Consider the following 12,690-nt stretch of genomic DNA (forward strand, 5'->3'; position numbering starts at 1 on the left):
GCAGACGCTTTACTGTCTGAGCCACCAGGGAAACTTCGTTCGTTAAGTCCTGTCCAATTCTTTGCGACTCCAAAACACATACACACGTACATATTTCTGATTATGAAAGCAAATTATGTCTGCTGGGAAATTTTTGATTAAACTGAAAACTGTAAGGAAGGAAATATAAAACACTCATGATCCCATCACTCAAAAAAAAGCACTGTGAATAATCTGAGGTTTTCCTTTTTTTTTTTTTTTTTGAGTACAAGAGGGAATTTATTAGAAGAATACAGTTTCTCGCAGGGACTCCAACCGCTAAGATGAGTTATGAACCAGAAGCAGGCCTTTCTGCAGGTCACATCGTGCTGTCACCACAATCTTTTACTTCTTTTGCCAAGAGCACATACAGAACATCCTAGAGGTCAGTTCTCCCTGTATGGTGCGTGAGGGACTAGAATGTGGCTTCGTTTCTGCTGGCCTTTTGATCTTTATATTCCTTTATGCTGGCCTCGAACTTGTCAAGCACATGCTGGCAGACATTCATGAGGTCAGTCAGGCCTCTCTGAAAGGGCTCGACCGCGGGGAGGGCACCTCGGGTCTGTATGCGCAAGTTAATTTTGCTCTCTGAAGGATGGGTTGTGGTGTAACCACAGAATTCCACTTCTGGGTTCTTCATGATCATGTACCGAAGAGAATTTCCTAGGGTGTGGTCCTCCTCGTGCAACACAAATGTCACACAGTGTCTATCTGTCCCAGCCGCCTGGACCATCTCCAGGGCTGTCTTCCTCTCGCCTTCAGCCATTGAGGTCTTCACTCCAGACATTTTTCTCTCCAGCTCCTGGTCCTCTTCCATGGCGGGGGCGGCTTCCGGGATCCTCAGGTGGCGCGGGCGGGCCGGAAGCTCTGCCCCATGCCTCGAAGCGTGCGGGTGCGGCAGGCAGGCAGGCAGGAAGGAAGGACCGACGGAAGAAGTGCGGACCTGAGGTTTTCCTTTTAACTCTAAAACTTGGGCCAAATAGCACATACAATTCTGAATTCTGCTTTCGTCACTTACCATGATATTGTGAACATCCTCCCCACTCCAGCCTCCCTGGGGAAGCCCACAGTCTATTCCCATGACTCCAGAAGCCCGTTCCCCACCCAGGCCTGCTCTTGAACTCCAGGCCCACGTGCCTAGCTGCCGGCAGACGGCTCCACCTGGATATGTTGCCCAGGTACCTCTATCTCAAGTCATCTAAACTAAACTCGCCATCTCCCCTCCTCGCCCACCCCTAGTCCTGCTTTTCCTCCTGCCTTTCCCCTGCCCCAGTCTACCAGCTGGTCACCCTTGGGCACCCCAGCCCAGCCCTCCCACAGCCATGTGTGCATGGGCACCCACACTATGCCTCTCACATTCTTCAGTCCATGGTCTCCACCTCTTTTCAGGACCCTCTGGCTTATCCTAACCTCCTAACGAGTCCCCTCACCTCATCTGTCCCCTCCGCTCACCCCCAGGGCACAGGCAGCCAGAGCCATCTACCACTACAAATGTGATCTCATCACGCCCTGGCATAAAAGCCTCTGGTCAATGGGAGAAAGTCCACACACAGCACCAGAAGTGTGCCTGGGCACACCCTTCTCCCCGGCCCGTCCCCAGATGTTCCCCCCACCCCCACCCCGGGCTCCAGCAGTCATGTATGGATGTGAGAGTTGGACGATAAAGAAAGCTGAGCATCGAAGAATTGATGCTTTTGAACTGTGGTGTTGGAGAAGACCCTTGAGAGTCCCTTGGACTGCAAGGAGATCCAACCAGTCCATCCTAAAGGAGATCAGTCCTGGGTGTTCATTGGAGGGACTGATGTTGAAGCTGAAACTCCAATACTTTGGCCAACTAATGGGAAGAACTGACTCACTGGAAAAGACCCTGATGCTGGCAAAGATTGAGGGCAGGAGGAGAAGGGGGCAACAGAGGATGAGTTGGCTGGACGGCATCACCGACTCAATGGACACGAGTTTGGGTAAACTCCGGGAATTGCTGATGGACAGGGAGGCCTGGCGTGCCGCGGTTCATGGGGTCGCAAAGAGTCGGACACGACTGAGTGACTGAACTGACTGACCCATCTTCCATCATCTTCCATTTCTTCCTGTACATTGTAATGCACATGTCTGTCCAGAAGGGGGCACCCTCCTCTGACTGCTCTCTACTTCAGCAGCCTCTGTAGGCTGCAGTCTTGATTTCACTCCAGCACGTGTTCTCTAAAGCATGACTAAACTTGGGCATTTTCTCCCATTGAAATAAAACAGGGCTGCTGTCAACAGCAAATTGTCTCAGTAAGATACTGGTTGTCCATGATTTGCAGAAACTATTTTTAAAATAACCCAAATACATGTTGCCACATTGCAAACCACAGAAATTAGCATTGCATGACCCATCCCTACCCTTCAAACTGCTTTATTCATTCACGAGTTTGGAAGGTTCGGGACCGGAAGGTGGAGGTGGAACTAGCCCTAGGTATTAGGTAGCACAGGGGCTCTGTTATGGATTGAATGTTTGTGTGTTCCCAACCCCCACACCCCCTCCCACAACACCCCCACCCCACCCCATTTATATGCTGAAGCCCTAACCCCCAGTGTGACTGTATTTGGAAATGGGGCCTGTGAGGGCCTGATAAAGGTTATGTGAGGTCATAATGGTGGGGACCTCATTAGATAGGGATGGTGACCTTAGAAGATGAGGAAGAGACACAAGAGCTGACTCCTCCCCACCCGCTGCTCGGGTGAGGGCATAGAGAGAAGGAAGCTGTCTGCAAGCCAAGAAGAGAGCTCACCCCAGAACCCAGTCCCCGCCAGACGTTCATCCAGGACTTCCAGAACTTGGATAAATCCCTGTTGTTGAAGCCGCCCAGTGTATGCCTTTGGGTTACATTTTGAGACAGGCACCTACCCAGGAAAGCCCTTCCCTTTCTTAGGTTATTATTGTTGTTAGTATTATATCAAACTAGTTATTTTCTCATTAGAAAAAGATAACCTTAAGCCCTCACCTTTTGCTAAAGAGTGAAAGCCCTCTTCTCAGCACTTTCCACTCCCTCCCTGACTTCTCTGCTGAATTTGTCATCTCAGGCCTCCGTGTGTCCCGCTGAAGCCAGGAGCCGACCAATGCCATCACAGTAAAGAGAGAAAAATGACGCGTGAGCGGTTTCCTGGTGTTTTCAAAAGTTAGGATGCATTTTCTGTTTTCCTGTGGAAAGGCCCCCCGTGAGCCAGCACATGCGCTTGGCTCTGCACAGGCTGCTGGGCTGGGGTGGGGCGAGCAGTGGCGTCACAGTGCTGCGCAGGCCGCACTTCCCTGAAGGGTCACTCAGAGTCCAGAACAAACAGTGCCTCATCAGACAGCTCCTGATCCAGGGTCGCCCCCGCCCAACCCCCCAAGGCTGGCTGGAGACCAGGGGCAGCCTCTTGGTCTTGGGGGCTCTGCAGCTCAGCACCCACCCCTAGGAGAAGCCATGCTTGGGATGAACATCCCCAGGGCCTGGTCAGGTTTATAGTCACCGAAACCAGGACTTACGGCTTGACAACAAGCCATCCCAGCAATCCTGTGATGCAGTCAGTGTGGGGACAAACGTGGCTGCGTGGGAGGCTCGGTCATGTAGGGTCATGGAAAGATCTAGAGCTTTGGTTCAAAGACTGATTCAGCTGCGTGACCTTAGTTAAGTTATTCACCCTCTCTGTGTCTCTTGTGTACAAAATGGGATTAACAAAGCCCATTTTGTGAAGTTTTATAAGTTTTTCTGTAGCCTTAAGTCACCTGATGTGGTGCCTGACAGGTAGCAATTTTTCATCAGCGGTCACCGCAGGGGTTGGAGGACATTTTGGTGAAGGGCCAGATAGTAAATATTTTAGGTTTTGCAGCTGTTCAGTCTCTGGCAACTACTCAACTCTGCTGTTTAGTACGAAAGCTGCCATATGCAGTACATGAAGGAACAGGCATGGCTGTTTCCCATAAAGCTCTGCTTAAAGACAGATGGACTGCAGTTCTAAGATGGTGCCTGTTTAGAAGGTCGCATGGTTAAGGGAGAGGATGGAGGGGGTGCAGAGGCCAGGCAAGTCTCCCATGCAGAGACGTCCTTGCAGTGAGGGGATGGGTGGGGCACATGTCCATAATGTTTTGTTGGGAAGGGCAATTACAATCCAAGAGTTCTTAAGCCAGGGCCCATATACTATCTGGGAATTTTTCAAGGGGTTTTGTGGAGTGTCTAGAAGTCCCTGCATTCATATATAAATTTGTCTGTGCGTGTGCTCATGGACGTTTTTCTGAGAAGAGGGTTCATAGCTCCCTCTAGATCAGGGGTCCCCATCCTCTGGGCCACAGACCCTTACCTCCTGTCAGGTCAGGAGGTATTAGATTGGTGGTGGCATTAAAGTGCACACTAAATGCAATGCACTTGAATCATCCTGAAACATACACCCCCCACCCCCAGTTCAATCCCACCCCAAGTCCCTGGAAGAATTGTCTTCCATGAAAACTGGTCCCTGGTGCCAAAAATGTTAGGGACTACTGCTCTAGATTATCTCCGGCATCCATGACCCTCAAAAGGTGAAAGACCTCTGTGTTAAGCCACATGACTCCCTTGATTTCAGTGACATTCCTGGGGAGACCTCGGGGCCATGTCAAATGTGGGAAGAGCGGTCCCTTGGCTGAGCAGGCCACATCTGCTTAGGGGGCAGGTAAGGGGCTCCCTGTACCTTCCGCCCACACCGCCCAAGAACTTCCCCTAACCGCTGGGCCTCATACTATCTCAAGGAGGTTTCCTGCTGATCCCTGGGGCAGAGACAGCCTCCATGTTGTCCAGACAGCCAAAAACTCTCCAGCTGGCCCTCTGTAGACTCTCAGAGAGCTCTGTTCTTCTCGACCCCTCTCACCTCCCCAGGCCTGGCACACCTGCAGGGTGGTTTGATGTGTCCAGTGTCCTGCCCAGTTGAGTGTGGGGTAAGTCCCTCAGTCAGGGAAATGCAAGAGGCAGAAGAGAGGAGTGTCAGATGGGAGCTGCCCTGTTGGTATAATTTATGGAAAAAAAAAGCTCCTCACCAGACTTAGTTCCCACAGCACCCCAGAAACCAGAGCAACCCAGCAAAGCCCTCTGTTGCCCCCCACAGTCCAGGAGCCACATTGTCCCCCTACCCCCCACCCCCACCCAGCACTGACCCAGCACAGGCACCTGTGCTCCGGTTGTTGAAGGAGCTGGAGTGTCACCCCAGAGATGCACACAGATAACCAGTGGGAATGTCCATTCCTCCCTGCCCCGTAGGACCGACCACAGACCCTAGCATGAAGGCCTCTCTGTAAGCTTCCCTCCTGTTCATGTTGCCCTTATCCCTGCCTCGATTACCCCACCCCTCACCTTTGCCCCCAGGGACTGCTCTTCCCAATGAAGTGTTAGCACATCAGCCTTTACCTTGGCGTCCATGTTTCAGCGAAGCCTGCCAAGGCAGCTGGTACAACAAGTGGTTCTGGGAAGCGGCAGGGTGACTGACCTTCCAGTTCCCCACAACACAGGTCCCCGACAGCTGGTCACCCTTAGGAAGCAGAACCTCAGGGTGGGGTGGTGGTATCAGCTTGCCCACCAGGCCATGTCTGTGCCCAGGGCTCTCCCGCTTTGTTCCGGTGGAGTGGAGCGTGGGTGGAAGGTGAGCAGGGGCAGGCCCCTGTGATTGGCCGAGGTACGTGATGTGACTTAGTTCTAGAAGGGTCTGCACTTACCGGCTGCGTTAAGGTCAAACCCTTCTGAGGCAGTGGAGCCACACTGGAGTGATTCCGTCACACCCTGCCCCCGCCCCCCGCTGGCCCATCCTGTCTCCACCTACGAAGTGTGTGGCCTGTAGGCAGCAGGGTCCCTGAGCTCTACTGGTTCACGTGCTGACTCTCCCTCCCCAGGGCAGTCAGGGTTTGACGGGCCACCTTGGCCACTGCAGTTTGTCTGAAGCAGGCAGAAAGACCCAAGATCCCATTAAGTAAGCCAGAGGATGGCTATTCCCCATTCAGGGGCACGTGTGCCCTGGTGGTACCCATGCTCCTCTGTGTCCCCATGGCCTGGGGTCTGGTCCTTTCTCTGTGGCCCGAGCCTCTAGGGGACATGTAGGGTCCACTCCAGGTTAGCAGGGTGAGGAGTGCGGAAGCTGAGAAGGCCTGGATGCTCCTGGTGCCCTGACTGCACAGCTGGAGAGGAGCCCCGGTCGAGTGGGTGGCCCAGGTCCCAGGCAGGGTGTGGAGACGGCACCTTTGGTGGGTTGTAGCGATGTCTCCATCAGTCTGTGCTGGAGACATAGGCGGCTGAGCAGGGAAACCAGGCGGATACGAGGCCAGGGTTTCATGGCCACAGGAGCTGCACATGGGTTGGGAGCGATCACAAAGCCTGGCGGGGGCAGGGGTGATGATGGTGAGGAGAGGGAGTGACACTCACCCATCCCAGAAAGCACTGTCGTGAGCCTTGTTGTTGTTCTTTAGTCTCTCAGTCATGTCCGACTCTGTGACCCCATGGACTAGAGCCAGCCAGGCTCCTCTGTCCCTGGGACTTCCCAGGCAAGAATACTGGAGTACTCTCCATGAGTGCCTCTACTGAGCAATTATTGGCAATGGCAAGGTCTAGAGAAAGACACTCAGAACAGATGGCTGAAAGAGGCACAGACAAGAAGGCGGCAGAGGATGGAGGCCAAGTAATCCATGCCGGTTGGGAGCAGCTCTGCTCCTGCCTAAGAAGGGACATCTGTGTGCCCGAAAGCCATGGTCACTGGGGGTGCTCAGGGACCCCATCAACACTGCCTGAGCGCCTGCCCTGTGTCTGGCACTGCAAAATGTGGAAAACTGTAGTTAAAAGGTCAAGTCTCTGCTCTCGGAATGGAGGAGACAGACCCCAAGTCCTGTAGATGGTTTGGAAACACTGAGCAGCATGTGGGAGATGAGTGTAGCTGGGGTGCACTCGCTTTAGCCAGGGGTTCAGAGACTTTTCCAAGGAGTTAACATGGGAGCCAAGAGCTAAAGGATGGTTCTCTCTGCTGAGGTTCCCCAGGGAGCAAAGCCTGAGGAGGAGGCTTGTTTCCTGCTTCTTTATCAGCATGAAGCCCCACCGGATCCTCCAACTTACAAAGATACCCTTGCCCCCGCCCCCAGACACCCTTCAAGGACGTGGGGTGGGAAGGACAGCACACAGATGGCGCCCAGCACCATGGTCTCCAGAGCCTTTATTCAGGAAGGCAACAGGGCGTTTAAGGTCTGTTTGACAGGCACGCTGCGGGGGTCTGTAACAGCTCAGTTTTCTCCAATGAAGCTTCTTTGTCAGAATGAAGACCAGCTGCTGGTCTGATCTGATAGGACCTTTGGGGAGCTGCATCCATCAGGCAGGTGGGTGTGTGGTGAAGGTGCAGGGACCTAGTGACCTGTTCTTGTCTCCCACTGGGGAAAGGTTTGTACCACGGGAAGGGGGACTGTTAAATTCCCCAGACTTCAGGGTTACACAGGCACATGGGCACGTCCCAGGGCTCTGGGCTGAGAGGAAAAAAAGGGCAGGAAGCAGTTGGGATGAATCTGGTTGGAGCCCACAGAGCTAGTGTGGGGCAGGGACAGGAATGAGATACAGGCGTGAGAATGAGCACAGTTACCACGGGATAACCTGGGGAGAGCAGTCCAGCCAGGAGGGACAGAAGGTGCAAAGGCACTGTGGCTGTTTTGTGCTTTTGTCCTGTAATTTTTCAAAATGATAAGGATGAACCAGCCCCCTGGATACAGAACGCTGGGTTCTGCAAATGAAGCCGCCAGCAATCTAGAGCTGGGAGAGGCCTGAAGGGAAGGGCAAGGCGAATCCTTGATATGCTGCCAGGGTTCCTGCTCTCAGTGGTCTTCCTCGGCCAACCCAGCCCCACGGCCGTGCATTAGCCCACCAAACCCTCGCTGGGCGGCTGTTATGTGCCAGGCTTGGTGCTCAGTGCCTGGGATGCATGGCAAAGACAAGACAAGCTCTCTGCCCTCCAGATGTCCTCCCAGGGAGGGAGAAGACAGAATTGGTTTTGAAAACAGGCAAATTCTGGATCTGAATCCCTGCTTCCCACTTATTACCCAGGACAAGGTGTTTGTTCTAAGCCTCAGTTTCCCCACTGGTAGACTATACAGCTTTACTCATGGAGCCGATACCGGGATCCAAGGGGACTAGAGACGTGAGCACCCAGAGCCAGGCTGCATAAGCAAAGGCTGCTGGCAGCTCTGCCAGCTCCAGGGGGGAGCAGACTGTGGCTTCGTCCCTGAGATACTATGTGAAGTTTTCATGGGAAGAGTAGAAAAGAGTTTTGAAAAGTGTTTAAAACCCTTTGCCGATTAAAATATTACCCAATCTGACCCACACACCTGGGAGTTATCATAGCCCCACTGGATCCTCCAACTTACAAAGATACCCTTGCCCCCGCCCCCAGACACCCCTCAAGGACGTGGGGTGGGAAGGACAGCACACAGATGGCGCCCAGCACCATGGTCTCCAGGGCCTTTATTCACGAAGGTACAGGGCGTGTAAAGTCTGTTTGACAGGCACGCTGCAGGGGTCTGTAACAGCTCAGTTTTCTCCAAAGGTGTGGCGAGGAGAGGGGTGCAGAGGGAAGGAGAACACCCGGGGGAGTCTTCTTCTCCAGAAAAAGGCACTGGCAGGGGGTGAGCACCTTGCTTCTTCCCAAGCAAGGGCCTGGGTTATATACACATGGGGGTTGGCCAGACGCAGAGAAACTCAAAGCTAAATACAGCTAGCGGTGGAAAGAGTCCATGGGGAGTGAGGAGGGGAGGGGGGCAGTGGCCAAGGCTACATCCGGGCTCTTTCCACTGGGTGGGAAAAGACGTTCAGAAAGAAGGCAGAGCTTTAAAGGAGAAATAGCATCCGGCCTCTCAGACTTAGTGTTTTGTGCAATTGAAAAACCCACAAAATAAATATAACTTAAAAACCTCTTACATGATACTAAAAGCACATTTGGGACAAGCAGTTGAGAACCCCCCTCCACTGCTGAGCAGTGCTGAACCCCAGGAGCCCCACGGGGCCACCCACTCACGTGTGTGCAGGTGTGCACACCTCGGCCCTCCCTCCTGACACCTGCAGGGCCAGGGCCCAGGGGGTCCCCACCTGGACCGGGCTGGCTGGGGAAGGTTTCCAGACTGCCTGAATCCCATTCCAGGATCCATCAGCCCGCTTGGACAACGGAGGAGTGGGGGACAGCGGGGGGAATGGGGTGCGAGACAGGAGGTGTGCAGGAGAAGTAGCACAGGAAATACAAACCCCTCAAACCCCTAAGTAATAGAATAACCCCACAGAGATACCACTTTCTACCATTCAGGTATACACTTGTCACCCAAAGCAAAGAATTGCCAAGGGGAGGCCCTCTGGGGCACCTTTAATGAACAAATCACTTGTATATTAGCACACTGTTTGCAAACAACTGGCGTCTGCTTAAAGTGCTTGGAAAGTTTGTTCTCTTCAATTGGTTAGGCTGGTCCCCTGTAGTTTTTGTTCATAGCATTATTTTGCTTTAGCAAACTTTTTTTCATAGATAGAATGAGGGTAACCCGACCAGCCCCTAGTGGGGCTTTACATCTGAATTCATGATGTCCCAGACCCCCCCAGACAGTTGCAGCAGAGACCCCTGGGGTCCCTTCTGACCCAGCTGACCACAGCTCCCAGACCCCGAGCTGACTTTGGCGCTTCTGGCTTCTAGGGTCAGGTGGTGTCACGAGCTCTCTAGTGCTCAGCCGGGCGGGGGTGTGACCTTTAGCAAGTCAGCCCACACGGGAGCTCACTGCTGTTTTGAACAAGAGCCAGGAAGTTGAAAAGTGATTTCCTTTTTTAAAATCTGTACTTACACATCCTCGTGTGTCCCACTCTCCGCCCCCACCAACTGTCACTCACTCAGGATGGAAAGGGAAACGTAAGTCACGTGGGCAAGTTGACAGTTCCCCCAGAGACCCTGGGGTGATGGCGGGCAGCCCAGGAAGCCCTCCCTGTGGACTGGTCCTCCAGGCACACACACCTGGGGACACATCCACTCCATGTGTCCCTGGAGCATCTCCCTGCAGAGCCATGGGTCCAACCTCCTGCAGCAGCACCTGGGCCACAGCACCAAACGGCCGCAGAGCTGGAGTTTTGTTCTTTAAAAGTCATGCAAGATTTACATCCTTCTCAATAATACAGATCTACTTGTTTTACAACTAAAATAAGGCTTACAAGTGGTTCCCTATGAATCTTCAAACAACCTAGTAACCCCAGGAAGAGATGCCTGGCATCTTCCACATATTCTGGAAGCTGCCCACAGCACATTTGGGAAATTGGTCTAAGCCCTCCAGGCTGCTATTTCAGGGGGAAAATTATGCCAGTGAGCCAATGTCCTGCTTCCTCCTTGCTCAGCGCTGGCCTGAGGCTCTGCCCCCTAACTGATGGACACTCTGGGTTTCGTGAGAGCCCTGGGTGTGCATCAGGGGGACCAGCTGGCACTAGGAAGTGGGGAGGTGAGAGGACAGGAGCGTCCTCTGCAGGTTCTTTCTTCCCTTGGGGCTGCCTGGGCTCTGGCCCGCTGCCATCCAGCCCTCAGGACTGCTCAAAGTAAGGAGGGGAGTGGGAGGCACAGGTGGAAGGCCCTGGGGGTCAGAGGACATCTCTGAAAGCTCAGGTTTGCAGAGTGTCCCCCTGAATTCATGCCAAGACCACAGAAGGAAGAACAAAGCTCCTGCCTGTGCCCTCCCAGGAAGCTCAATGTCAAGAGCACAGTCAAGTTGGATCTGGGACTTTTGGATCCTGGGTCTATCCCAGTGCTGGGGTGTTTCAATACCCAATGGGAGGGGTCCCTGCTTTGGCAGACCTACAAAGGCCACCAGGGCATCTCTGGGAGTCCCTCGGCTGATAAGCAGAGTCTTTTACTCATGGCCGACATGGTTTTGTGCCCCAAATACCAGAAAGCCTGGCAGCAGGCCCCCACGTCCAGAGCAACAGTCAGCCCATCCCCAAAGGGTAAGGCAGAAGCGGGCCCCACCTAACAGTGCCATCACCGGCACCAGCCACCAGGGGGCAGCAGGCCCCCACAGGTAACCTGCCCAGAGGCTGGGGTGCTCTTCTGTTAGGGTCCCCTCTGGAGCCAGGAACTCCATGGCTGCCTGAGCCTCCCCCCAGCTCTAAACCCTACTGGCCTCCCAGCAGGTGGCCAAGCCTGGGTTTGGGTATTTCTCTGCTAGTAGGAGATCCTACTGACAAAGAAAGTGGAAACCCTGGCTTCGAGCCCTTCAATTAGGAAGTAACTAGAAAATCTCATCCCTTCTACAAAGTGTCCTGTAGTGCCGATCGATCGGGAGGGTCAGTTCTGGGGCTTGCACCCAGTTGGGGAATGAAGGGAAAATTCAGAAGGAGAAAAAACGCAAGGGGGAGAAGAGGCCAGGGCGGTGGTGAGGTGGGGCGGAGGGTGGCCTCAGGCGAGCGGGGCACTGGGGCACATTTCCGTCAGGATGTCAATGAGGTTGTTCAGGCCCGAGAGATAACCGTCCTCCCGGTTCCCTTCCTGCCATGGGACGTCGTGCTGCAGGGTCTGGCCCTCAGGCAGGGGCGTGGTTTTCCCAAAGTCGATCATCCACACCTTGGCCTGTTCCTTCTTGTCATGGATGAAGAGGAGGGAGCTGCCGATGACCTGGAGGGGAGAAAGGGGATGAGGCTGGGAAGGGCCAGGCCCTACCCTGACCTCACCCTGCTGCAGACCAGGCTCGGGAAAGCCGGAGACCTCAGTGTGAAGTGGGCAGAGCTGCACTCAGGTGAGGCCCAAATTCTCTCTCTCTCAGGCTCCCTGCGTGCTGCCCTCTGCCTGCAGAGGAAAGCAGGAGCCCTGCTCCAGAGAGGTACCCTGAGATCTGCCTGCCCTTCCTGAGGATCTTGGAGTGGTGATGGAGGGCTTCTTGGCTACTCCAGCAGCTCAGAGACCCTCGGGCGTAGGAGACACAAGTCCTGCCACAGCCACTCAGAACGGAGGAGCCCCCGTGGTCGGGAGGGAGAGGGAGGAGAGGGTGACAGGACCACAGCTCACAGCCCCCGTGGCCGTCCGGGGAGCCTGGCAGATGGCTGCAGTGTGGTTCCCGAGTGGAGTGAGGGGCCTGACCCGGCTGCAGTCAGCCTAAGGATGGCCCTCGGGCTTCGGGAGCAGGTCTGTTAGCGTGGGGGACAGGCCCACAACTCAGGAAGGCGCCCCAAAGTCATGGGCCACCACACAGAGCACAGGTCTCCACCCCTGAGGACAAACGCCTGACACCTACCTCATGGCACTTGAAGAAGGGAGAGATTTCCAGGGTGGCCCGGATGTCCTTCAGCCGGTCCCGGTAGGCAATCTGGGAACAGAAAGATGCCCGGATTTTTAAATATATCGGGGGGGGGGTGGTGTGGTGGGGTTAGGTGTCATTTACCTTGTTAAAAGTCACTGACTGTCACCATGAGAGGGTCCTAGCACTCTGATAATTTCAAGCTCCTCATCTAGAAATGAAGAAACTGAGACTCATGAAGGCATGGCAGCTGAGGCCCTGGTCCCACGCTCCCTCTACTCCACACTGCTTCGTGACAGGAGGTGCTGGGGTGGAGGGGAGTCAGTCCAGGAGCCCCTCGCACAGGGGGTTAAGTCTATTCTGGAATGCCAGCAGTGTGGAGGCAGCACCCAGGGGCCCGGTTGCCATGGTGCGAACTT

The 12,690-nt window shown here is 54.3% G+C and overlaps 1 protein-coding gene and 1 pseudogene across 1 annotated transcript in view; both read right to left on the reverse strand.

Moving 5' to 3' along the window:
• Positions 1-224: 224 nt before the first annotated feature.
• Positions 225-940, reverse strand: LOC100335838 (DNA-directed RNA polymerases I and III subunit RPAC2; annotated as a pseudogene).
• Positions 941-8,472: 7,532 nt separating this feature from the next.
• ITPKB (inositol-trisphosphate 3-kinase B) overlaps positions 8,473-12,690 on the reverse strand; it is a 104,324-nt gene continuing 100,106 nt past the window's right edge. Inside the window, exons 7-8 of the mRNA XM_024976710.2 lie at positions 12,269-12,340; positions 8,473-11,652 (exon numbers count right to left, since the gene is read on the reverse strand). Coding sequence (XP_024832478.1) covers positions 11,437-11,652; positions 12,269-12,340 — 288 coding nt within the window. The 3' untranslated portion in view covers positions 8,473-11,436. The remainder of the gene's footprint in view (positions 11,653-12,268; positions 12,341-12,690) is intronic.

The sequence above is a fragment of the Bos taurus genome, chromosome 16, assembly GCF_002263795.3.
Source record: "Bos taurus isolate L1 Dominette 01449 registration number 42190680 breed Hereford chromosome 16, ARS-UCD2.0, whole genome shotgun sequence".
In the NCBI taxonomy this organism is placed as follows: Eukaryota; Metazoa; Chordata; class Mammalia; order Artiodactyla; family Bovidae; genus Bos; species Bos taurus.